This window comes from Acanthaster planci, linkage group LG02 (assembly GCF_054643075.1).
Source record: "Acanthaster planci isolate LZ-2023a linkage group LG02, COTS_SCS, whole genome shotgun sequence".
Taxonomy (NCBI): domain Eukaryota; kingdom Metazoa; phylum Echinodermata; class Asteroidea; order Valvatida; family Acanthasteridae; genus Acanthaster; species Acanthaster planci.
Genome location: NC_141778.1, coordinates 17,959,911 through 17,986,171, shown reverse-complemented (window position 1 = coordinate 17,986,171; position 26,261 = coordinate 17,959,911). Strand labels below are relative to the sequence as shown.

At 41.3% G+C, this 26,261-nt stretch overlaps 3 protein-coding genes across 8 annotated transcripts in view; 1 reads left to right on the top strand and 2 right to left on the bottom strand.

Moving 5' to 3' along the window:
- The window catches only part of LOC110983772 (uncharacterized), a 44,715-nt gene extending 18,637 nt beyond the window's left edge, over window positions 1-26,078 (top strand). For 2 of the 6 annotated variants that reach the window (XM_022243316.2, XM_087132707.1), the window contains one exon: window positions 18,121-21,081. In XM_022243316.2, coding sequence (XP_022099008.2) covers window positions 18,410-19,294 — 885 coding nt within the window. In that variant the 5' untranslated portion in view covers window positions 18,121-18,409 and the 3' untranslated portion in view covers window positions 19,295-21,081. Of the gene's footprint in view, window positions 1-15,656; window positions 17,077-18,120; window positions 21,082-23,345 lie in introns of those variants that run through there. The other 4 variants (XM_087132706.1, XM_087132703.1, XR_002598779.2 and 1 more) reach the window with 4 other exon arrangements.
- Window positions 10,474-12,400, bottom strand: LOC147799978 (uncharacterized). Its single transcript, XM_087133787.1, has one exon. It carries the CDS (start codon window positions 12,398-12,400, stop codon window positions 11,459-11,461), a length of 942 nt encoding a protein of 313 aa, XP_086989913.1. The 3' UTR covers window positions 10,474-11,458.
- LOC147799977 (uncharacterized) lies at window positions 13,063-15,659 on the bottom strand. The gene has a single exon (XM_087132708.1). The coding sequence runs from the start codon at window positions 15,623-15,625 to the stop codon at window positions 14,636-14,638; it is 990 nt and encodes a 329-aa protein (XP_086988834.1). The 5' UTR covers window positions 15,626-15,659; the 3' UTR covers window positions 13,063-14,635.
- Window positions 26,079-26,261: the final 183 nt, after the last annotated feature.

The window sequence follows — 26,261 nt, the reverse complement described above, 5'->3', positions numbered from 1 at the left end:
CTTCCGGGTATAGTCTACTAATTCCAGCTCCATTGAAACCAGTGTAAAAACAGCACTGTTCACGGCCCAGTAACATGCATACTAACATCCCTGAGATTTCTCAAACACAAATTAAATTATTGGTCCCTGATCTTTTAATTTCTTTTCAATTTTTTGTGGGTTAACCAATTACATTTTTAATTATTCCCACAAAACAACCCCCCAAAGTCTGCTTACAGCCATTAATTAGAAGTACATGCGGGCTGTTAATGTCGGCGGTCACGTTGAAAACATGCAAGAAACTCCCCCCCCCCCAAAAAAAAAATGCGTAGGTTGGGAGCAGCATTGTGTTGTATGTATGTGGGCAACAAGCAAAATCAAAAACACATGTCATTATATCGTCTGTTCTTCAGTTTTGGCAATTTTTCGCCGACATTTTGCGTAAATACTTTTTCAAACATTAAAAATTGACCGAGCATTTCTGGACAAGTGAGGGCACTTTTGCTTTGATGTAAATCCGGGAATACATGGTTCAGGTTGCGTGTTTTCATGTTCAAATTATAAACCCCAAATTTGCTATCAGGGAAAAGGATTTTTGCTGGATTATTGGCATATACTCACACAGAAATAAAATGCCAAAGAAAATGAAATCTGTCATAGCAGTGGTTAACAAAATCTAGAAACTTTCTTTACACAAATCAGTGCAACATTGAGATTGAGTGCCTTGGATGACATCATAATTCTGCTCATGAATATGTAAATAGCATTAGCATAAAACCAAAGAAGCATGACAATATAAAATTGCAATACAAAATATTAAAAAAAGGTTAATTGAAACCCAAAGATGCAATTTCAAGGGATTTTAGTAATATTTATAAAAAATAATTCTATTTCCTGGTTCCTTTAAACACGTGCATTTCATAGTCGTTCGTATAGACCAGCGAAGTTTACTTCTGACCCATACATCCATCCATCTCTTAATCCATGGTAAATGGCACCCTCAGCTTCGCCTAGAGTGCCATTTAACCCCCCCCCCGTGTACAAATATGGACCCCTGCACAGCTGGTTACAATTGCTAAATGGAGGTCCACCCCTCTTTCTGCAGTTGGGTCAGGGCCAAGATGCGTTACGCACGACAAGGTTGACGAAGAGTCCCGTGGATTGATCTTTGCATCTGATTATTTTATTTTATTTCCGAGATATCTTCCAATTTTTGCGAAAGAAAGAGACCCTAAATACAGTCAGAAAAAATAATAAACTTCTTACTTACCAAATTCCCATACAACAAATTATGCATTGTTTAAAAGATGCAGTCGTGTAAACAACTTTTATTTTGTAGAGACAAAAGAGTTGCCCATGTATTTTAACACATTAACGTAGACAATGAAATCTACTATGGATGATCCTTACCAAGGCACGATAACCTCAATGGGGTCTTACTAATTACCGTCAACACACTGTAATCACACGATAGTAACGCCAACACAGTGTCAACTTCCCGAAAATACAACTTTAATCCACAAACGAAGCATAGAAGTGTAATACTTGGGCTGAAAGAGACCTTCCAGTAGTTGGAGGTCACAAATCAATTTGCAAAATGGATTTTTTTCACACACACAAAAAAATCTCTAGGGGTGCAGTCCACTAATTCAAGAGAGAATTTCTGGCCAGCTCATTAGCATTAAAAGTGCCCCCACAGTATCTTTTTAAAAAGGAGATTGTATGGCCCCCAAAATGGTGAGATTGTGTAACTCTTTGCCAGAATCTACTCCCAGGGGTCTTTGGGCTTTTCTGAGAGCAGAATGGCTAAAAAATACTGTTGAAAAATGGTCCTAAGTGCCTGAGTGAATTTGAGGGTTGCCACTTGAAAAATGGCTGCAAGCAGACTTTGGAAAAATCACTTTTTTGGGGTAATTTTGTTTTGAGGGAATAACTCAAAATATAATCGGTTAACCCACAGAAAATTGAAAAGAAAGTGAAAGATTATGGACCATACAATAATTTCACGTGTGTTTCAGATGCCTCAGGGATGTTGGTACGCATATTATTGGGCCCCGAACAATGCTGATTTTAAAATCAATATAGCAGAATATACAATATATATTTTACAATATATTGTAAAAATCAATATAGCAGAAACAACATCATAGATTTTATTTAACACAGTTTTTGTCATGAATGTCTCCCTAATGACCGATGTCTCCCTAAGGTTGTAAAATTTACGACAACATTTCTCCCTAATGACCCATTTGTAAGAATACGAAAAGGGACAATTATTCAACGTTAATTAAGAAAAAAATACAAATGTAGTAACTTTAAAGGAAAAAGTGTTGTATCTTTATCATATAATATCACCACCCCTCTAGCATAATGGTATGGTCCCAGTTGCCCCAGAGGCAACATGGCCGCTGATTTCTGAGCTGTTCGAAGGACGCGATTCGGCCAAATTAAAACGGCAATTTTCCTATCCTGAGTGTAACCAGTTGAAGTTTAGGCAAAACACCCCTTCGGCAAACACGTACACGTTACGGTCGAGTACCGCAGTTTTGATTTTAACATGTTTTGAGGGTGTTGACGGTGTGTCGACGGTCCGTTGCGTGTTGACGGTGTGTTGACGGTAATTAGTATGACCGCCGCAAAGTGTATAATTTAACACTAGAGCAGTTCGCTCTGTTAGCCTCAAAGCAGCCCTTGCCAGTGTTAGTAGCGTCTAAGTACAGTTGGCAACTTTTCAAAGCAGGAAGTCAAACAAAAAAGGCAAAAAGGCCTCATGTTCCAACGTGACTGGGCCAGTTCATCTGTTTACTCACATGGGCTGTTCCGTTGTTCTGGTCATACTCCTTTTGTATAACAAAAAAATGCCAGGTTTTACTAACGCTAATTCCACAATTATCACTTGGTAAATAAATAAAAGGAATGAATCAAACAGGTTTCTGGTGGAATTTCCTAAACGGGTTCCCAGTACCAGAAGTAGGGTGAAGTGACCAAAGGGAGTCATGAAAGGCTCTCCGATTGGAATGGCACCTCCGGAACTTTAGCGACAGTATACGTGCTGACGTATACCAGAAATAAACTGTCTGCCAGTCGGGAGCGGATCCAGCTTCCCATATCACCTTGAACTGGTCCCTGTTCCTATTATATAGGGACCAGCAGCTAGCTGGCCTCTCGGATTCGTTGACATGCAACCTTTCGGAAAAACTTCAGAAAAGTTTTGTCCCTATAGTTATGGAAGCGTTTATCCCTGGAAAACACGTAAATACTGTTTGAAAGTGTGTTGCGCGTGGAAATGACTCAGAGAGTGTTAATCGTCTCTAGAAAGTCTTCCAAAGATTGTCACGTGACAGTGTGTCATTGTTGGTTTGATATATATGCCAATTTCCTCATTAACATAAACCTAGTAGGATTCCTCCGAGATCATAGACCTTTTCACTAATAAATTCATTATTATGCACGTATTCTCACAAATGGCCTTGGCGGCAAAATGTGTAAGCGGGCCAATGAAAACGTACAGGGGTGATAAATTGATAATTTTCTCTCAGGTTTTCTGGCTTTGTTCATTTTTTCTTCAGAAAATCCCATTAAATCGTTTGCTCTAAAATAACACGAAAGGAGACCGGCTTAGACACGCCAATCTCGTGCGCACAGGAAAAGTCACGATTTAAAGTCGTTTTACAGAGTACTAAACATCCTGCTTAGATTAGAAACTAATAGCAAAAACGATTTAATGGGAATTTTTGAAGAAAAAAAATGAACACAATCTCACCAAATAATGATTTATGCAGATAATTTTGTGCTTCCATCCACTTTTACTGACTGAAACAAAATCACGCGACCTAGTGTTCTTCGGCACCAAAAGGACCTGTGCCTGTAAGGATATCAAAATTTTTTGTGTGGGCCCTAAGTTTAAAGGGCCCATGAAAAGTGGTTTTTATTACTTTTAATAGAAAATTGTTCGTTTGTAAACGATACCCAGAATGTAAAAGTTGCTGTTTTGGTTAATAATTGGGAGGAAAAAGAATGTAAAAGTTTTGGGCGAAAGGGCCCCGCCCCGAGAGGTATCTTATTAACCCTAACCCGCTAGGGTGTATGTAAAATCATATTGAAATCGGAGAATTTCGGACGATTATCGGGCTCATAGAAAATTTGCATTGACCTTTGTGACAGTGCGCTAGTGCGTCTATGCTTGTCTTGGGAGATCATGCCGACCAGATGTGTTGCCACAGGCTGCGGCAACACCTATAAAGATGGGCCAATCCTGCATAACTTTCCAACCAAAGCGAAACTTAGGCGAATTTGGCCATGGTCAGGCTGACCAGAGCCAAATGGTCAGGACCGATAGCGAGCTCCGAACTGCGTAGTTCGCAATTTCAGCCCACAGTGTTTTAAACGATTTAAACGATTGCTGAAGCCAGGCGCCACACAGGCGATCTTTGGGAAATCAAAGAAAGCCCTTGAACAAAGACCAAGAAGAGCTTTCCTGACACACGAACGACAAAGGATAAGAAATGCTTCCAAATCGGCCCGGGCTATTACACCCAATACACTTGTATGCCTGACTGTAATTCAGCTGCTACGTCACACATAACGCCATCATTTGTCAGGATTGAAACATTCATTTGAGGGGTCAGTAAAATGAACCACGACAAAAGGAGTTTTATTTCATTTTTTTCATCCCTCTTAGTGTTTTTTGGCATACTAATGAATATTTGAAACAATAATAATTGACAGTTTGTCCACAGACGTCTTCATGGACCCTTTAATTGCTCTACCTTGACTACAACCTAGTCATTAACACGTTATACTTAGTGTATAAAAGTGTTAATACGTTTCCATTTGCTTAGCGCAAACGGAAAAAGATGTTTACAGTTTCTACTGAATAAGTACAGACGCACTACACACTGAACGATTCTAATTTTTTTATGGGTGGGTTGGGGGACATATCCATTGAAACATGTGAAACAGGAAATGGAATGACATTAGAAATTAGGTTGGACTGATTGTGTGGGGATCCGTGGCGTGTGACGATGGGACAAGGACAGATCACGTGGGTGTAGACTGTACGATTCACACTGTGTAGGCTGTGGTGAGTAAGAGACTGATTTATTCTTTGCAATCCTGTGTTGAATATCATACCGATCCTTCAAGAAAGAAAAGAAACGGCAATACTAGCTTGTAAAAAGGGACAAAAGTTGGGGCAAGGAATTTGTTGTGAGGGAAACCAAATGAAATTTCAGATTTATACGTCTGGAAATTTATTTGAATTTGAATTGAATTAATTATACAATGGAGGTCTGACCGAGTTGGATCTAAGCAGTTACAATAAAAAAGAAATGAATTGAGGAATCAGGGTGTAAGTTGTGTCAACTCTAAATTGCATAAGTACCTCAAAATCCTCATCCTGTAATATCAAATAATCCATTTCAAAACGATTTTTCCATATCTGACTTGGATTTTTCAGTCACAATGTTGTAACTATACTGGAGGAATTTTTCTGTACTGAAATACGACCAACTTTTTACATAGAAACCATTGTGTTAATCACAAATCCATTCCTGGAGAATCAGAGCTCATTGTAATGCAGTGTCATGGAATGGTCGCAATTGCATGGCGACGAGTTACACAGTGTCGAATACTGCACACGAACCACATTAGCTTCAAATTTCATAAGCTTCACCATTGTGAACTTGAGAAGTTTGTTACGAGTGTGAAGTCCACGAGTACTGCTTGTTCGATAATATTCTATTAGTTGGGGGTACTTCGCAAACGATCAAACGAAAAATGGAATCCAACTGCCTATGAGAAATGCGATTCGTGGTGTGACTCACTAAGGTTGCGTGCTCACGGAAATTTTGGCGCGGCTTAAAATAAACCCTGTTACATGCCCATTCTATTTGGGCATGCAACAGTTGTTTACATTGGGCAGGCCTCTTGCATGACAGTTACATTAAAATATTGCATTGTCATTCGCGGTGTCCACATGTCTATGTTACGTGTTCCTGTGTACAGCATGCCGATAACTGCGATACACTCTGTAGGCTCTGAAATAGGATGTTCTCTGTTCAATTAAATGTAGCCTCACCAGATTTGTCCATTTGACAGGCCTCAACAGGAAGCTGTTCCTCTTGGTTTGCAGAGTTTTCTTACCAAGTCCATGTATTTATTATATACAAAGTAATGTGGTCGGGTGCCGCTCAATGTCACTGGCCAGGACCAGTGAACGCCATAATTTTTGAGGGAAACTCTTCACCTCAAAGGATCATTCCAATTCCATTTCGGGAAATACTGAATGAAACATGCACCACCATGGACAAACAGAGCAATCTAACAAGGGTAAAAACTGAAGCCCAAATAAACTTATTATTTGACGGAAAAATCACGAGACTCAGTAAAACATTAAGGATTTCATTTTTCTTCCAGAAGTCTTCTTTTTTCCCAGAAGACTTGTGTGTGTACTGTTTTTGATGCAAAAGATGACAACAGAAAAATACAAACATCAATAGCACATGCATTTACAAGTTAGTTACCGTTTTTCAGTGAGATTTCTACTAATGTTAGAAATGTTGAATGGATCGGTATCGAGAAGGAGAACCAGTATCGAAAATCCCATTCGGTTTTCGAAGCAGCATAACCGAGACTTTGCAGCTATCCATGGGTGTGATACAAGTCGCTTGGCTGATGCGATTGATAGACCGAGAATGGCTGACGCCGGACATAGAGACTGTTCCATGCCATTCGAACAGACGCTCGGTGACACCCCCGGCCCTGGCGATGTTCCGGAACTCTTCATGTTGAGAGTAGTACTGGTTGTCAATGTACAGCACGAGAGCGCCGGGTTTCATCTCGCGGAAGATCTGCCGAAGGAGGTCTCCGTGAGCATCGTTATCCCTCATGAAGGCAGCCACGGTTGAGTAAAACTTGACCATAGTGATGATATCGGCGGACTGCATTGTGCTGAGTTCAATGGTGGTCAAACGGTGGTTTTTCGCAGTCAGGTTTCCTCTTAGGTATCTCACGTTGAAAGCAAGTTCATGTGCTGGACTCGTCCCTTTGAGGGCTTTCCAGTCAGTCTCCCACTCTGGGTAAATATCGCATATTGTACAATCCAGCGTCACTCGACTTGCACTGTCCCGAAGAAACTTTACCAGGCCAACCACATCTGATCCAGGTCCTCCACCGAGGCAACATACGTGGAGGAAATATTTATTGTTCCAGAAGTGGAGGAACGCTGTTAGTGACCTCTGCGAGAACCAGTACACCAAGTAGGCGTGCATCATGAAAAAACGGCAAATATATGCACGACGATAACCAGCATCACCCCAGTTGGGTCTGCTGCTGGTTCCACGCAGACTACTCCTATAAATCGACGAAATGGCCGTGAAGCTTGACTGAATATTATCTGCTGTTGCACCAGATAGCGAAATGGAATCGAAATAGTTACCGACAATTTGATCAAAATAAACGGCTGCCTCTGTGTCCCGGTTTATTGACAGTGACTGCAAACTACGGGTAATGTCGTACATACTATACCGGTAATCGGCCATTTTGTTGAAACCTCTGCAACTTGAGAAAAGATCAAATACTAAAACACCAAGCCTTTTTATACCAAGCACGTCATCGCGTGACCGCAATTTTTTTCTGAATGTTGCAATCTAAAATCCACTATTTCATCATCATTTAGGGAGAATCCCTTGACGTAACTGAATTGGCCTACATGTAGAATGTTGTACTCAAAGAACTTCACTCTAGCGGGTACTTGTTTAAAGCACAATGAAATTGTAACGCAAAAGTTATTATTGCAAGATTACTTATGCTTAAACGGGCTTAGCAAACAGCTTTCATCGCTGTATCCGTAGCCTTTGCTCTCCGGGCGAGTTTGAAGTTTGCACCGTGATATTAAGAAGTGACCTCTTGTAAGAAGACTGTTATCTCAGTCATTGTTTAAACTGAGTCAGCAATTCTATGTTTACCTCCACAAAGCTCATTGTAAAATGGATGTATACTAATACTTTTCTACAAGTTAAGCGAGGTGAAAGGAAAACTACCTCAAGTAATCACCAGCCTTTTTTTCACATACAGCTTCTGAATGGAAACCTAAAGTTTTCGAAATCCAGTGGGGTCTCAAGACACCTGTGGTCAATTACATCAATGGTTCACATGGAGTCTCTCATTCCGTTTTGCAGCAGCGAGTAACATTTTCTAAATCAAATGGGTTTTCGCAGGAGCAGTATCGATACCTTCCCGATTTTCATCGGTTCCACGCCAGTCGTTTGGGTAATCCGGTGTATGGTTGTCGAATGTGTGTCAGGCATGCACATCTGGAGAGGTCCGTGCCATTCAAACAGACATTCACTAACACCTCCAGACGAAGCCAACAGGTGGAATTCCTCATGTCGATTCTGGAAACAGTTGTCAATGTATAGAACAAGAGCACCCGGCTTCATCTCTCGGAAAATCTGTCGCAGGATGTTGCCCTGAGCTGGATCCTTCTTTATAAACGCATCCACGGTTGAGTAAAATTTAATCATGGTGATAACATCGGCTGATCGTACAGAAGCAAGCCCGGCTGAGCACAAGCTTCCACCTTTTAATATTAGATTACTTTGCAGGTACTTCACATTCACGAGAAACTCGTTTGGGTTGGCCAGTTGTATTTGTTCCCACTCACTTTTCCAGTCGATGTGAAGGTCAAATATGGTGCAGGTTATATGGAATTCTGGGATGAGGCTGCTGTTTTTAAGAAACTTGACCAGGCCAACCACGTCAGACCCCGGTCCTCCACCGACACAGCAAACGCCAAAGTAGTATTCCGTGTCTCTCCAGCCATCAGTGATGAAAGCGTGCTTTGCGAGCGATTTCTGCAACCCACAGTACACCATGTAGGAGTGCATAGCGAAAAAGCGGCACATGTATGCACGGCGGTTGCTGCTGTTGTTCCAGTCAGTTCTCTTGCAAATGTCTCCAAGACATTTATGGTAAATTTTCGAAATGGACTTGTTACATGATGTCAGCTTCGTGTCTGTGTTGACTGAATTGAAATATTTGCCTGCAATGCCTTCAAAGTATATTTGGGCTCCGAACTGTGAATCCAGCAAGGACTCGAACAAGTGAGCGTAGATCCCACAGAAACGGTTCCCGTTCAACGCCATTTAACACTACAATACAAATGAACCTGTCGCAGAGGAAATTCATTATATAAATTAACCTGCATAGTCAAACATACCCCCTCTCTGTAATGTTGTATTCGAAGCGCAAAACTAAAGGGTGCAGTGTCCCAATTCAAGGAAAATTCTCCGCCAGGCCGAGGCGCAGAAAAAGTACCCCCAGAGATTGTTTCGAAAAGAGGGGTCTGTTTGGGCCAGGAAATGGTGGAATTGTGTCAGTATGGCCCAGAATCATCTCTGTAGATTCAGGGGCACCCATCTGGGGGCAAAGCAGACAAAAATGGGATTGAAAATTAGTCAGAAGAGCCCCAGGAAGGTGAGGGATGTCATTTGAAAAATGGCCGCTGGGAGGGCTTGGCAACATTCACTTTTTGGGGGGTGAGTTTGTTTTGGGCGGATAATTAAAAAATTCATTGGTTAACCTACTAAAAATTGAAAATCAAATGAAATCTGAAGGACCAAACAACACATTGATTTTTGTTTGAGAGGCCTCAGGGACTTCAGTTGCCTGCCATGGGGCTCCAAACTTGGTTGATTTTACACTATTTTCAATGGAGCTTGAATTAGTTCAGTGCACCCTTAAGGGAAAATACTAAACATTTCACCCCAATGGGAATCCCCCTTCACTGAAACAAAATTCTCATCCCCAACAGCATGAACAGGAAACGAAAGCGCCCTCACCGTCAACTTTGGTCATGACTGTCACTTCGCTCGTCGCCTGGCGCGCTTGGTTTATGGGAAGGGCTGATGGCTGTGCATGCACTGTGTCATGTGTGTTTGGCTTGTTTGTGCACAACCTCCGACCGCGAGGTTATCACTTCCTGTTAGCGAAACGTTATTTTAAGTTTTGGTAGCCAATGACAATGTTTTGGCACAAACAAAAGTGTCGGCGTAAATGCTAACAAAAATTAAAAATATAGCCTTGGTACAATCGTGGTAATTTATCTTCTCAGGAAGTATCACTGATCACGTGTTTTGGGAGAATATATTTCAAATCATTGGTTAGTTTGATCAATTTTGGATGAGCTAATAAAGTGTAGTGATGAGAACATTTTCAGCAAGGAGGAAGAAAAAAAACCATATCGAATTGATAACCGTCAAATTTGAGCGAGCTCGCGCGCCTAGCAGGAATTTGCCCACAATGCTCTGCGAGCCGTTAGCTGTAACTCCGCGTGGTGCATTATATTCTCCTTTACTAAAATCTGCAGAAGGCCATCAGCCCTTCCCAGCGCCCTATTCGGGCGCTTGGCGACGAGCGAAGACAGTCACTTTCTCCATAACAAGTACAATTGTGGATTATTCTGCTTTATATGAAATAGCCTTTGCAATGACATAGTTTCATTCCGTGGTGGTTTATTGTTTAACAAATATGTTGCAGCCAAAGTCTAAATTAACATACCATTTAAATTCAAAAGCAGTTTACAAGTCAAATTTAATTAGGGGTGAATCATCCGCTGTTTAAAAAGGGATCATTTTTTGCCGAAGAAAGATTAAAGAAATGTACGTTTTATTTCCATCGGAACTCTAAATTGTGTTCCGTCATTTGTTCATTCGTACATAAAGTTAGAGCATCTGCTAATATAATTTTAAATTAACTTCATGCAACTTAACTCGGTTATCTTTCGCTGTAGTAATCAATCATTCTGTTGATTATGCGCTTGTGCGAAGTCTATTAGCAAGCTTAAACTGCAAAAATTAGAAGATCTATTAGTTTTGTACATAATTCGATCTGCAAATGATTGCGTACAAAGTATTTACTTTTGAAAAGTATGTCATTGGAATGTTTAAAACCACTGGCTAAGTCAGAAATCCAGTTTAAGTTTGAAAAATACTCGTCAGGATGGACAATGAAACAGTAAGCTTAAAGAAAACTATAAAGGGAATAAATATTTCCATTATTCGATATTACAAAACCTACTGTTTTTGTGACATCGTATAGATTAAAAGGAAAGCTGAAATTATACCATAAAAGGATCGGGTTTGCGGTGACAAAACACAAAACTGGTAGAATATTCCTTCGCAGATACAAGACATTCCTAACACTGTACGCGAAGGGGTTTTTGGAGAGGAACTTGGGGATATATGATATGGTCCACAAATTTACTTTTCACATGTTAAATGCGTTTCCTATAACTGATTGTGCGTCATTCAGCACTACATGTATACTTGTCATTAGATTACACTTCCTGTAACTAAATTTACTCAACAACCATCTCAGTGCTAGGTTTGGACATGGGATTTCCATCGTCCTTTTAAATGTTTATCGGTGACATTTCCATGCCTACCATCTGGCCAGAATCTGTGGGTTTGCAACGCTCTCAGAATGTGAAGGGTTTCCGCAGGAGCAGGACTGATACTTGGCACCGTCTCTTCTGCTTCACGCCAGTCCTTTGAGAAACCTGCTGCCTGACTGATTCTGACTGGTCGGGGATCAACTCCATTCTCAGCTCACCGTGCCATTCAAACAGACATTCTCGGACACCGCCCGACGCAGCAATGCTCCTGAATTCCCCGTGTTGGTCCTTGTAGCGATTGTCGATGTACAGCACCAATGCCCCCAACTTCATCTGTCGAAAAATTCGTCGAAGCATTTTCCCACGAGCGGGATCCTTCCTTATGAAAGCAGCCACGGGTGAGAAAGACTTCACCGAGGTGAGCAGATCTGCCGATCGGATTGCGGCAAGCCCATCCTCGCGCAGGCGACCTCGTTTCGTTATTATGTTGCACGATACGTATGTAACGTCCACCGGGAAATCTCGGTAAGCATTTCGCATGTTTTGCCATTCATTCTCCCATTCAAGGCACTGGTCGAGTATGGTACACTTTATTTGGAAGGCTGGTAGAAAGTGTGAGCGGCGGTTTAGATACACATGCAAGCCAACCACGTCAGACCCTGGTCCTCCACCGATGCAACATACATTCAGGTAAGGCTTTCCCCACCATGAGCACGTAATGAGACTAGTCAGTGATAACTGTAAGCAGCGGTAGACCATGTACGAATGCATCACGAAGAAACGGCACATGAATGCGCGACGGTTAGCAGCGTGACTCCAATCGGGTCTAGGCTTTTCGGTAGTTCCAAGATTGTTGTGGTATATCTTTGAAATGGATTTTAAGCATTGTCTCAGTTTTACGTGTCCGTCGGTAAAGCGAAAATACTTGCCGAAGATTTCTTCAATGTATAGTTGTGCTTCCAGTTGTGGATCCACAAAGCCCGTTGTGGGCCACCAGCCCCATTGGTACATGTAGTGCCAGGCCATCTTGAAACTTTTCTCAACTGGAAAGTGTTTTTTTCCTGCGCAGCAACGTTTGTGATTTGGATAATGAATTCTGCAGTGTTTCATCATATCGGGGAATAACCAAGACTGGAAACAGGAACTGTACTCTGACTCATCTGCTTGGTTGCTTGTAGTCTTGGCCCAAGACGTTACTTCTTGATATTTACCCGTCACACTATCTGTAGAACGAGAATATTCTATCTACAGAGGGCGCAATTTACAGGCGTATGAATTTTTATTAAAATTAATGTCAGTGGAGTTATCTCTCTTCTCGGTTTCTGAGCACGTCAGACAAATCCAAATGAACTGATATTCGATTCGAAACATAATCCAGTACAGAATCGAACACATCGTGGGACGAATTAACGTTCGCAGAGATATGTCGACCAAAACAGATAAGAAGGGAATAAAGTTTGTGTGCAGGTGGGGGAGCCCGAAGGTCTGGAAACCAAGACTATACAGAAAACACATGGAAAACATCTTATGTGGATGAGGAAAGAGCAGTGGTAAAACTAGTCGTGAGAGGGCGCACCTCCACGCAGCACGCTTGGGACCATAGACATAAAGAACCTGTGGCTTATTTATGTCTGTGCTTGGGACCCAGGAATGATCGCTGAAACAAGATGACTTATAGGTGCTCAGCAGGATTTTAATTACCCAAACACAGCAAGCACTTACAATGTATCAAAGTCCTGTTCATATCTCCCTCCAAACGCTGTAAATCATTGAGACAAAACAATAAATACAAGTACGGGTACAGTGCACACTTGCAAAATTATATTTACAGATTTTGATTGATATAAATTATATATTATATTCATATAAATTATTTTTTATGACTACAAATTTAGAATGCACAGTTATGTTAATGCTTTGAGGAGAAAAGGTATCAATATTGCAAAGTGAGCATGTACTGGGTGGTGTTATGCAAATTGATTATCAATTGTTGATTAACTCGGGTAAATTGGACCAATTGTAGGAAATATTTGCCCAAGATTGGCTCTCTTTATCCAAAAGAGTAGAAAAACACACCTGCCCATCATACGACTCTTTATAATAGTGGAAATTAATCCTCTCCTTCACAAGTACTTTTCATCGTTGGCCGTATAGTACAAACAAAACGAAAAACACTCGAAATGATGTAAACCGACACTCTAAAAGAGTTCGAAAAAACAACCCCAAAAGGTTGGCCTCCCCAGTGATCTTTAATCAAGTGTATTTTTTCTTCCACACTGAGACGCTAAAGACAGTTGATAATTAATTAAACTCAAGATGGGCAGTAGATATACAGTAGTAAAGCAGGTGGTATTTTCTCTTCTCCGGGCAGAATTGTAAATACTCTTACTTGTAAGCATATTTTTTTTTTAAATAATAGGAACAAAAATTGAGATTTTAAAAACCCGGACATGTGTTCATTAATAATTCATGTCACTGTTTGCAAACAGGAGACTCACAGGGTATGCGCGAAACGTTGAACCTAATGGTTCTTTTCAGCACGTGACTCACTCTAAAAGAGATTTATAAACATGGTATTGCCACAAACCTGCATTTCATTGCTTCGTCCACCATAAACACCTTCAAATCATGTTTGAACTTAAATGACTTTTTGGCATAAGCTGTTTGGCAAGAAACGCCCGGGCATTGCTATAAATATGCTTGAGTTTAAATTACAAGATAAAAAATAAGAAATTGCACTAAAATTAATGATTTTTAATCAATCAATTTGTCCCTACAAGTTTCTCCTTACTGTACCGAATGAACATTCCGACTCCACACAAAGTTTATCTCTTCAAGACTAGAAATTTGTACGATTGTCGATGGGGGCTCTCGAATTTAGAGAATTTTGATTTAGTGAAATTTTTTAGTTGCCAGGAATAAAGATCCTCAAGCCTGTCCCAAACATCTTAAGTTATAAATTGTGATTTCACTGATCAACGTTTCTCGTTAATCTTTTCCCCTTTTTCTTTTATAAAAGGATTTTTAAGTGGCATTCGACGCTATGGACTTTGGTATGCACGTATATTTTGAATCACTGTGAAGCTTCATGCTTGTAATACAGACAATCCAAACAATGATCTATGATTTTCCATCACAATGTGGCGAGAGTCACCAAATAACCAACGAGAACACAAAGTCAAAGAATTTATGTACATTTTTTCCACGTTAAATAAAATCGTTTTTATATACTAACTACAAAAAGTAGGATCGGCTGCCGGGCTACTTTCGCATGAGCATGACCGATACACTACAACTGGTCAATGGTTCCACGCCAGTTCTGCAGGAAATTCTCTCGACGGACGCAGTGGGCATAGAAAGTGTCCCGTGCCACTCGAACAAACACTCTCGGACGCCTTCGTCCCTGGCTATTCCTCGGAGTTCCTCGTGTTGGTCGGCGTAGCGGTTGTCGATGTAAAGCAGAAGTGCATCTGGTGTCATCTCTCGGAAAACCCTTCGGAGCTTGTTCCCATGAGCAGGGTCCTGTCTGATGAAAGCAGCCACGGCTGAGAAGGACTTGACCATGGTGATGATATCTGCTGATTTGACTGCAGCCACTCCTGTAGTGCTCAGGCAGGTGTATTTCGATGTCATGTCACCCTCAAGGTATTTCATGTTCACTGGGAGCTTATCAGCGTTGGTCCTTTGCACGATTTCCCACTCGTTCCTCCACTCAAGGTACAGATCAAATATCGTGCATTCAAAGCGGGTAATGGGAATGAACAGTGGGCTGTCTTTGAGGAACTTCACCAGGCCCACAACATCAGAACCAGGTCCCCCGCCGATACAACACACGTGGAGGTAGCCCCTCCTTCCCCAGTTCCGAAGAACACCTTTATGATCTGCAAGCGACTTCTGCAATCCACAGTAGACAATGTAGGATTGCATAGCGAAGAAACGGCAAATATATGCTTGGCGATTGTTGCCATCCTTCCAGTCGGGTCTTGTGCTTGTGTTACCGAGGCACTTTTTGTAGATGGTTGAAACTGACTTTACGGAAGATGGTATTCCTGCATCGATGTCAGTATTTTCGAAATAGTTTTTAACGATGTCGACACAGTGATTTGCTACAAATGTGTCATCAGCTAGTTCCAAAGCAGCACGCCAAAACCCGTTTCCTGTTTGATCCTTCTCCAACAACGCACGCAAGATCACAGCCAACTCTGTCCTGCTAAAAGCCATGATGAACCTCCTCCAAATGAATTCGAACATGAAATGAGTCGTACCAAGGCTGCATGCACATACATACGTACGCCGTATTATTTTATAGCGCAAAACGCAAAAGGTAACGTAATCGTGTTTCAACAGCTAAGGGGGAAAACCCGAGCTACCTAAAATAGCACAATGACTCATCACTCACTTCTCCAGACGCCGTGTTTTTTCATTGCACAATTGTCGGGGATACACCATGTACCGGTACTTTCCAATGTGAAACAGTTCTCGCTATAGTCTTCAGGGGAGAATAGTCTTCACGTCTTGTGAAAGCTCCCCCTGTTAAAATGTACAACTGAAATTGCTAATGAAAAAACTCCGAGGGCCATCATTGTAGTCTTTATTCAAGTCGAGTTTCCCCAGCATGCTGTGGAAAAAATATTCGCTTTCAGATACAACAGGCATGACATCACACCGAAGAGCCAAGGCTCTATGGCATCAGTGCAACACTATGACCGTGTATGGCTAACAGCACAGCTACTACCAGCTACTTAGGTGCTGTAGCAAATTTTGCTAAGTCATTATTTTGCGTAATTATCATATTCTTGAACTGGGCCTTTGGAGAAACGTTTCTTCAGTTTACTATTGCACCCCCTCCCCAAAAAAAATCAGTACAAAAATGACAGATTGTGAACAAAGCTTCAAATTGATGTTTGTCGCAAAGTTCATGGTAAGTCACATTTAATACGATTCCTTATTTGTGTTTGTTTGCTTGTTTGCTTAGGTGGAGACGCTTATTTCAGGCCTCCGTGGTACGCTATATACTCGCAATGATTTGCGGCACCTATTGTTACGAAATGTTTGAATGATGAAAATTAATTCATCATCCCATGTAGGCAGCATACCAGCTAAATTTGACCACTGTGGCGAGGTCACCAAGTCTAGTTCTCGAACCAGACGATTCAAACTGTTTGGAAATGTCTTAAGGTCTAGCACCCGCCACGGTCACGTGACAAAAACCGGAGGAATCTAGCTGTTTACGAAATTGGAAGCCCTGATCCGGGCCAGGGGTTCAATGCCATATTTCTTCGATTCCCCAATTCCATGGCTCTCAGGACTCTCTAATATAGAATATTTCGAGTGTACAACTTTTATCAATGAGCTCGGCGGACATATTTCTGGCCTTTTTGCGTGGGTGCACCCCTAATCGCATACTGTGATTCCCATGGCCACGGTCGCTTAGCTCCTGACATGTCTCAGTTTGATGTGGAGAAATAAACAGCGCCATCTAGGGGCTCTGTGGATCAGCGCATAATTCATTATTACGAATTAGTATTTCGTTACTTCGAATTACTAATTCATTAAAACGAATTAATGTCAGGCTGAAAATTTATACTTGGGCTTTCGTATTTTAGTGGACAACTGCCTGCCCTCATAATGCGACAGGGAATCAGCCTAGAAATTCGTAATAACGTGGATGGCGCAACCTCGAACAGACTTCCGGCTATGTGGTGAGCATAGACATACATAACCCATTTATGTCTGTGGTGGTGACTAACAAAAAAACACGCCCCCTTACTGTTCAGCCTGAAGTGGGTACCATTCTTTCGGTGAACTTCAGGTTCGCACAAATTTACACTGCATGTACTGATCATGTATAGGGCACCAATTCACACTCATCTTTTGATCGTAAAAGAGACCTAAATACTGGGTCAGTGATTACCTGACCTGGGACATTTGAAAAAGCATGCGTGCATCTGATGATAAATTATCGTGTTAATCATAAACAGAGAGTGGCAGTTGAAATGGAACATAGGCCCTATCACATTATCATGTCTCAGAGCAAATCGAAACTGGTGATTTTAAAGGACGTGTATGTGGCAACTTGATTACCAATATTGTTGACTCCAATGTTCGGCACGTTAATAAGTACTAACAAATATCTACACTGTCATCCCCATTGCATGGACCTAATGCTATCTACCAGGAATGAAGTCTGAAATTAAGTGCCAAAACTTGCAGAAACAAATCGTTTATATTTCTGAGGATAGGCCTAAAAAATGACTCCTGGGGCGTCGTTAAACTGTAATCCGGAGACTGATCTCAGTTTTGTCACAGAAATTTCGTGAAGTGTTCACATTGGTGGGTATAGATGCCACAGAAATTGGAGAGTTTGCAGCGTCTCATGTGTATACATACCTTTGGAATTACCAAAACGAGGGGCGTAGACCACAAGTACCGCTAATATTCAGCACGTTTCAAGTAACCGATCCGCCATTGAAGTTTGATCCAATTTCTTATAACTTTCTTATAACTTGAGTTGTTTTGGATGGGTTTAACCATCCCGGGCCCTCTCAGAAAAGGCCAAGGTGGCGCTATATGTCATCAATAAAAGTACCCACATGAACTTGGACAAATCCAGAACCAAGTTTTAAGGTAGGGATTTTTTCGGGGGCGAGGCAGAAAGTTTTGGAATTTCAATGTGTAACCTGAGTGATAACATCTTGTTTGATAACACGGTCGGTTTATTGTTGCTACGTTTGTTTCATTTTCAGAATGAGGATGGATTCAACGGAAGTTAATGCCGCTGTCTTTGTCCGTGGTCTTTTGGGGAAGGTTCTGGACGACCTTCAAGCTGAGGTTGACGGGCCATCAAAGAATGATCGAATCAAACAGTCCATACAGAACATCTCACAAATGTACAAACAGGGACTCTCTCGGGCTTCCACTAATTTTTGATCTGACTGGAACGATCCGTCCAACCGCTGCGCATACGTGTTCTTGTACCTATTGCAACACTGTCACCTTGTGTACCACTCGATCCACAAGAGTGACATATCGAAAATGTTGTCGAAGAAGAAGAGGCTGAAGGTGTGCTGCATCGGCGGGGGACCGGGATCAGACGTGATTGGCCTGACTTCCTTCCTCCGTGAGAACAGCAGCCTTCAGCAATCCCTGGACTGTCTGGTCTTGGATCTGTATCCTACCTGGCGAGACACCTGGCATTTAATCCGCCGACACATGCCAGACGGACTCAATTTGAGTGTAACTTACCAGGGGTGTGATCTTGTCCAAGATTCATCGGTAGGGGGAAATGTGCTGGGATTCATCCAACAGGCTGACATGCTAACCTTTGTGAAATCCTTCTCCGCAGTCTCTGCTTTCTTCCGAGCCGACTCGAGACGTGGGGATCTCCTCCGATCTATCCTTCAAGAAATAAAGCCCGACTGCTTTGTGTTGTTCATCGATAACAAACACTTGAGGGACAAAGAGTTCCAGCAGCAGTTTGCCTCCAGAGCGGGTCTGAAACTGGTGTTTGAATACCGCGGCACACAAACACTGCCAAATGTCGGTCCGTACACCACCACCATAAAAAAGTACAGCCGTCTTCTGGACTTCAAGCCACTGCGTACCTGTGATGTACTCATCCAAGTGTTTTGCAAAGAGTCAGTTGGTGCAGTCAGCAGAGAATCGCAGCCAGTTTCCCGTGACAGTCCGCTTCCTAGCAGCAGCACCACCACTACCACCAGCAGCGCACGCCGAAGGCCCGCACCTCCGCCTGCCCCATCGGTAGTGCGTCAGGCAGCTCCGCAGCGATGCCAATACCTTCTACAAAATTTCTTTGGGTACGAGAGAAGGGAACCAGAGATTTCTGAACCAGTACAACCTGCCAGACAGGGGCTATCTTTAGCTTCGGCCGGTATGTTGTTGGAGTCAGTGTTCTTTTGATCAGCTTTTTGCGAAATAAGTAAGCCTTTAACTGAGGCGTAAGATCGTTGACTTTAATATACCCTTTTTCTGGTTTTAGAAATAGTTCATAAACAATCGATCGTATAAGTGTAAAATTACTTTAAATTATCATAGTATAAACTTATGATTTTTTTCATCACCTTTTTCTGTACTTAAATATCACTATGTTGTACTTTATGCTATCCCACTTTTTATTGTTTTGACAAAGGGATTAAAGTAATTGTCAATTGAATGAACATGTGAAACAGAAAACGACTAAAAACGGATTGCTTTTGTATATAAACACCGCTGTTGTACTTGCTGTTGCCTACAGATATACGAGCCAAGAAAAGGCTAGAGTTACTGAATTATCTGGCTACCATTATCTGGAAGAAAACCTGCAGACGAACTAGGTTAATCAACACGAAACAGTGGTTTTTATAATCTGGTTTGTAAGAAAGTCTTGCGAAATACATGTTTAGCTTTTCTCCACATGCCGTACTTCTGTTGATTGGTTGTCTTCAGCCGAAACAATTTCTAATTCACTGTCGAATTATTTTGATGTACATTGTATATATTATCGCACCATGTGCCAACTTGGTACAAAAGCAATTGTATGTAATTGCTTTATGAAGTAGTGTTTCCCAAAGTCTATTTACTTTTCTTAAGAACACCCAAGTATTAATACCTCGGGAGAATTGACGATTGTTATGTGGCACATTTGCATTAAATTGAAAATGTTCATATATAGTGGCACGGATCACGTGCTTTTGTGCGATCTGAACACGGAATATAAAACATGAAATAACATATTGGAAAGATGAATTCAATGGATTAACGTTAAAAAGAATAGCTTCTGGTGAATTTAAGGCATGATAGGAACAAATTTGTGCTTTTTGATTAAATAGTGTATAGCCACTACTGAGTGTCAAGAAATAAGTGGTTTGTTTTGGTCGTGCTCTTAGGGGATCCACTCCCAAATGTGTCCTGTAGTGGATGCAGATTTATACACTTTAACGTATACACAAGTCATGGTTCCAGCTGACAGTTTTTAAAATCAATAATTAACATAGTTGGGGCTAAATTTAAAAAAGTGGTCTGCTGGAAGTCCGTGTTTTGTTTTGTCTTGCTCTACATACCCGAGAGGAATCGTGAAAGCCACGACGAGCCTGGCGTTGCGCTCATCATGTCGATGTATTTGTGCGCATTTGGAACGAAGGCTATTGGGTTGCAGTGGGGGATTCCCCGGGTGAGCAATGTACTTGGCTTCCGTACTGAATAAGGATCGGCTGTGCACTCGGGCACTGCTTAATAGAATTGGATTGCACTATTGTTTGCTGTTTTATTAACTACTCTATTGATAGATTTTTGTGAGCTTCGTCTGTCTTGTAATTTGTAAAGTCAAGGTAAGTACATATATAATTTCTGTTATGTCCATATATTATGGAACGTCATCAATACCGGTACAAAACCTACTTTTTTTTTTACAGTTTTTTCGTTGCACTGCCGTACAATGGACTGTTGCGATAGTTATATTAAATACAGCTTCACTCAAATATTGAGCTTTAAAGGGTAACTGCAATCAAATCTGTTTGAATAAAAATTTTCCAAATTTATGAGCATAACTGTGATGTCATCCCTGGACAAGGCCTAAATGATACATTAGTTTGTACACAAAAAAGTCATATCATTTTGTAGATTTCGCTTTACTAAATTTTCTCCTCTTTGCTAATTCATGGTGGTTTATGTGCATAGCAATAAATGAGCCCCAATGCTTTCCTAAGAAATTCGTTCAGTAAGTAAATTCTGTGTGCACAGTTTTTAATAGAAAAACCTAGAACTATGTCTTCCCTTGACGACATCACAGCACCAGCGCCCTTAGTTGTTCAGGAGAGCACAGGTGATTTGAATTGTTGAAGTGAAGTGTTGATTTGAAGTAACCAAATGGGAGTCTAAAAGAGTTTTCATACATTGGAGGAGAGTACAAAGTTGCAAAAAAAAATTGTGTCTAAGAAAAATCATTGCGGCTACCCTATTAAGAAATACTCTGATTGAAAACGGTTGTGTAAGGCGTTGCTCTTTCGTGTGAAAAAGGAAGGTGGGGTGATCGTGTAATTCAAAATACGCAGTCATGTATGTTGTGTAAAGACTAGTGTGAAATTAGCACTATAGAGGCTGCGCTCATGCATTGAATTACCTGACTAACATAAGGTCAGAGCGCAAGTTGTGCACGTAACCTGTGAGAGGTCATGGCATTGAACCAGCCTATATGGAGCTATAGGTTTGAGTAAAGAAACCGGAAATTAAAGGCACTAAACCGACGACTTCGTGCTCTCAGTGTTCTGATATTAAAGTGGGTAAAAAAGATTCTTCTCTGTCATTGCAAGAAATATTTCGTTTGTCTCTTAACCGCTTTAAGTTAAGGCTTCATAATGTGAAGGTACGCTTTGCACGTTTCGCGCAATTCTCTGCCCCTCTTCGATCGATGCGACATCTCTTTTTGGTGACCCTCAGTGAAACTTGCACAGCTTTTTAAACATTTGACATCTCCGATGCTTTTCCTGACTCGAGGATACTTGTAATGTCATCACCGGAAGGCATATTTTTTTTTCTGTTCAAATTTTGAACCCTAAATTTCGTCGTAGCAAACGTCTTTACTAAATAATGTATTGCAACAACAAAAATCACCAAAGTAAACAGTTTCAGAAATATCCAAATTCGGATAAATGTTGGTGCAGAAAGGGCTTTAACACTGAGGTGTGAATGTGCCTTGGATGACATAACTTGTAGTTTGCTCATACGCAAACATGCATCAGCAAGAAACGAGATTCCCTTAATTGAAACGGCACAACAAAAATTGAAAATGGGGTTAAATGGAACAAACAGGAGTATTGGGGTTCTGGGGTCGAAATGTTGCAAATTCGGTGGGTATCAGTGACTTGACTTTTATATGGCATGGTTGCGCGTATACACAAACCTGAATTGTATTTTAAACAGTGGTCCACGTGTTTATTTTAAGAAGCATACTAACACTGATGTCATCAGTATTAACTTCCCCTTAGGGGCGATGTGCCAGCTACATTTTTTTTGGGGGGGCACAGAATTATGAAGGAAACATTGACACCAGAAAGAGGATGGGTGCTTGTCATTTGTCGTTTGCATCAATGACTGTCCATTGGTTTTCGTATTATAAATTACCATTTTTACTGGAATAGCCACTGCCCCCCAACACGTGGGTATACTGGAGGTGTAGACCTTCGGTTTTGGAGGAGGACCAAAGCCAATTTAGGATCACATGGAGGACCATGCAGACCGATGACCTTAATCAGTAGCTTAACGTCTGAAAAGCATGGACAATGTCAAATGTTTGAAAAAACTGCAATTTGCAATTAAACTGCATTTTGCAATTAACCCCTAAAACGTCAAAAGCGTGTCAAATTGAAGGGTATAGATTTTCAACAGAAATGCTTGTCTAAGAAAACTTAATCACCAGAACCCTTTGAACGAACCTCCCAAAGTGACTTGTGCCACCTTGTGCACAGAAGTAATCAATCAATCAAATGCTGCTGAAACTAATCAAACGTCATGAAAAAAATAAAAGGATCAAAATAATGTTTATAGTCTTATTAATACACAATGATATCCATGACAATGACCTTAGATGAAAGACAAGTAAAATTAAACGAGGAAGAAGATATTGAACTTAAAAATTGAAAAAAAAATTAAAAAGGTACATCAGGAAACGTACTGTTAAATTGAGAGAGAAAATTCTTGTAGAATAAGAAATGATGCAGTCATTCAGAAATGAACAATGAAGAGCCGCGTCGCCGTTGCACCCTATGCATTTCTCGTCATATATTTTTTCTTGCTTTTAGTATTTTGGTCATGTCTTGCGCAGGCTTTGGCAGCAGTATGATATAGAATTCGACTCTCTACGTGAGGGTTTGGTGAATGTCATACTCTTGAAATGGCGAATATTCCCTAAATTTTCCCTTTTGAGTTTTAGGCATGATTTCATGCACTATCCCTCACTTTGTTTCATTTATCACAGTATACGCTTCCGAATGGACAAACAAGCGAGAGCAGGGGAGTTTTTCCGGTCCGTACTAACAGACGTACTGGATGACCTTAGAGACGAAGTTCCCGGCAGCATATACGACGAAACATCCAAGAATGAGGAAGTCAAACAGTCCTTGAGGAACATCTCTTTTCTCTACAGGACGGGACTTTCCTCGGCCTCTTCGGAAATGCGCACTGACTGGGACGAGGCAGCCAACCGCTGTGCCTACGTGTTCCTATACCTGATGCAGCATTGTAATCTCGTGTTCTTCTCTCTCCAAAACAGTCTGTCCGAGATCTCGGCTGAATGGCGTTACAAGCACCGCCTGAAAGTTTGCAGCATCGGTGGCGGACCTGGATCGGACCTGGTTGGCCTGACTACGTTTCTCCGTCAGAACCACATCTTTCCCTCTCAGCTAAAGTGTCTGGTCCTGGACTTGTATCCTAGCTGGAAAGATACGTGGGACAGAATCCACAGTTGCATCCCAGAGGAATTCGAGGTAGCCTACCACAGATGTGATGTTGTCCGAGACACCAGAGTTCAAAGGGATGTGCGCCAATTCATCCAGGAAGCCGACATGATTACCTTGGTGAAATCGTTCTCGGCCATGTCCGCTTTTTTCAGGGCTCACCCAAGTCGAGGTGAATTCCTCTGTAATATCCTCCGCGAGCTGAAGCCAGGCTGCTTCGTGCTGTACATTGACAACAACAACGGTGGTGATACTCAGTTTCAGAGGGAGTTCGCAACCCGAGCTGGCCTGGAAGTCGAGTTCGAGTCTCGTGGTGTCCAAACGGTACCGTCTGGTGCGTATTCGTATGTTATCAGCAGGTATTGCCGCCTTCTGGACTTCAGTCCAATGCGAAGCTGTGATGTGAACATCCAGGTATTCTGTAAGGAGTGGGAGGCTCAACCCCGCTTGAATCCCAGCGGTGATGTCTACAGCGTGTATACCACAAATCATTACGCCACACCTTTGGTGTTTTCACCAGCCAAGAAACCTAACACTGTTAGTAACAGATTTCTGGCACGCACGTACAAGTTTCCCATGCACAGAGTACCGGTACCGGAGATGCGTGCTCCGGCCGTCTCAAAGTCTTCCAGAAAATCCGATGATGGCCATCGGCATGACCGTAGCGGACCATCTCTAGGCCTACTCATGGTAATAGTAGGATTTTCTGCGCTTGTGGCCGTTTGGGCTGTCCGGTATTTTTATAAGTCCCGAGAAACATAATGCCTAAAAGACTGACAGTTTTACTGATCAAGAAACCATCCTATAATAACATCGTGTAATGAGACGATCTTGTACTTACAGTATAACTTTGCTGGATATAACATTGACTAGAAACTGAATATGGACAAAATTAGGTTCCTGGATTTATTCTGAAGCCAACTCACCTTGCAGTTTTGAGCGCTACAGATATTCTCAATGGGAGGTAAAAAGGCAATATAATAATAAAATAAATAATAATAAATAATAAAATGACTATGTAACAGTCCATTGCATGCACAATGTCTAGGCCTCTGAAATCCATCACGTCAAGTTTTAAAAAGTTAATTTTGCAATGTTGATTGTATCCTATTACATGTAGTTAGTGTTCATTATTTTTGATCACAAGAAGTATCGCAGTAAGCTTGACTTCTTTGCTATTAGTAATATTTCAATTACGTTCAGTAAACACTAATTTACGACCCCGTAGGCAAGCTCATCGTTCTTGTCACAAAGGGAAGGGGGTAGTGGCCAAAATAATGTTGTTTGAACTTGGCAAATGGCTTCTAACAGACGTCATCGAGGCATCAGGGCAAGTTTCTCCTTGCAGAAAGCACTGGCATTTTAGAGCCGGTACTGCCACTTTTGCTTGGTTATTGGTTGCCACGTTTAGCCATTATGGTTATAGAGATATGAGTTTCCGACTAAAACAAACCATTACGTAGATAACTTCACCTCATGCCAGTCACCGCATTAAATGAAATCGTATTGGGGTATGTGGAGTAAAAAATCCAGTCATGCCCATGTAGACGTTAAAAATATCCAAAATAAGTTACAAAGAATTTCATTGCTTTATCTATTTTTTTAAGAAGTCGGCAGTCATAGATGACGACAAAAACCTACCGGCTCACAAGATTAATAGGACATAATTATATACACGATTGATCAGAAAAAAAGTATGTTAGTCTTACCCAAAACAAATGATGACAAAGGCTAATCGAAATTTTCTCCACTGAATATAAAACAGGTACTTAACCTAACAAGTACACAAGTATAACACAGTATTAACGTGTATCAAAATATATGTCAGTATCAGATAAAATCAGATCAGAAACTCCATCTTTGGAATGTGTATAAAATGTGTGTAAAAGAACGTGGATACAAAGAATGTGACCTCAACAGCATGTATCTTATTAGTCGTTTGCCTCCGCTTAAGTCAGTTAAAGGCGGATTATCATCAACTTGAACTTAAGGCTGATATGATTCGTAGGTTTGATATCTTTGGATACTGCAAAAATGTCACTACGGTATCATTTAAACTGCACAACTATCTGCACTTCTCTGTGGGTGTTCATGATTGGATTTCCGCTTGTCATGATTAGGCCCACGCCAATGAAGAAAATTTATGTAGTAATTAATAATACACGTATAATGCGACTTATGTGTGTTGTTTGACTCATGTAAATGGTTCTTAGCGACCAAACTAGAAATACAAAGTGGCGAAAATCGAACAGAGTGTTGAGTAGGCCTAAGTAGTGATTTGAGGGCAGTTACCCCCTTAGAACACTTCACACAAGTTTGCGGTGCCGGGGACAACCGACCATCTCAAGGGGAAGCTTTCATGAGACATACGTGGAGACCGTGTTCAAAACAGGCTCTCATCGGCTAGGTCTTATGTGCACCTCTCCGCGAATTTCCAG

What these genes read in the sequence shown, in the direction of transcription:
- LOC147799978 (XM_087133787.1), bottom strand. Translation starts at nt 12,400, where the DNA reads ATGGCCTGGCACTACATGTACCAATGGGGCTGGTGGCCCACAACGGGC.
- LOC147799977 (XM_087132708.1), bottom strand. Translation starts at nt 15,625, where the DNA reads ATGTTCGAATTCATTTGGAGGAGGTTCATCATGGCTTTTAGCAGGACA.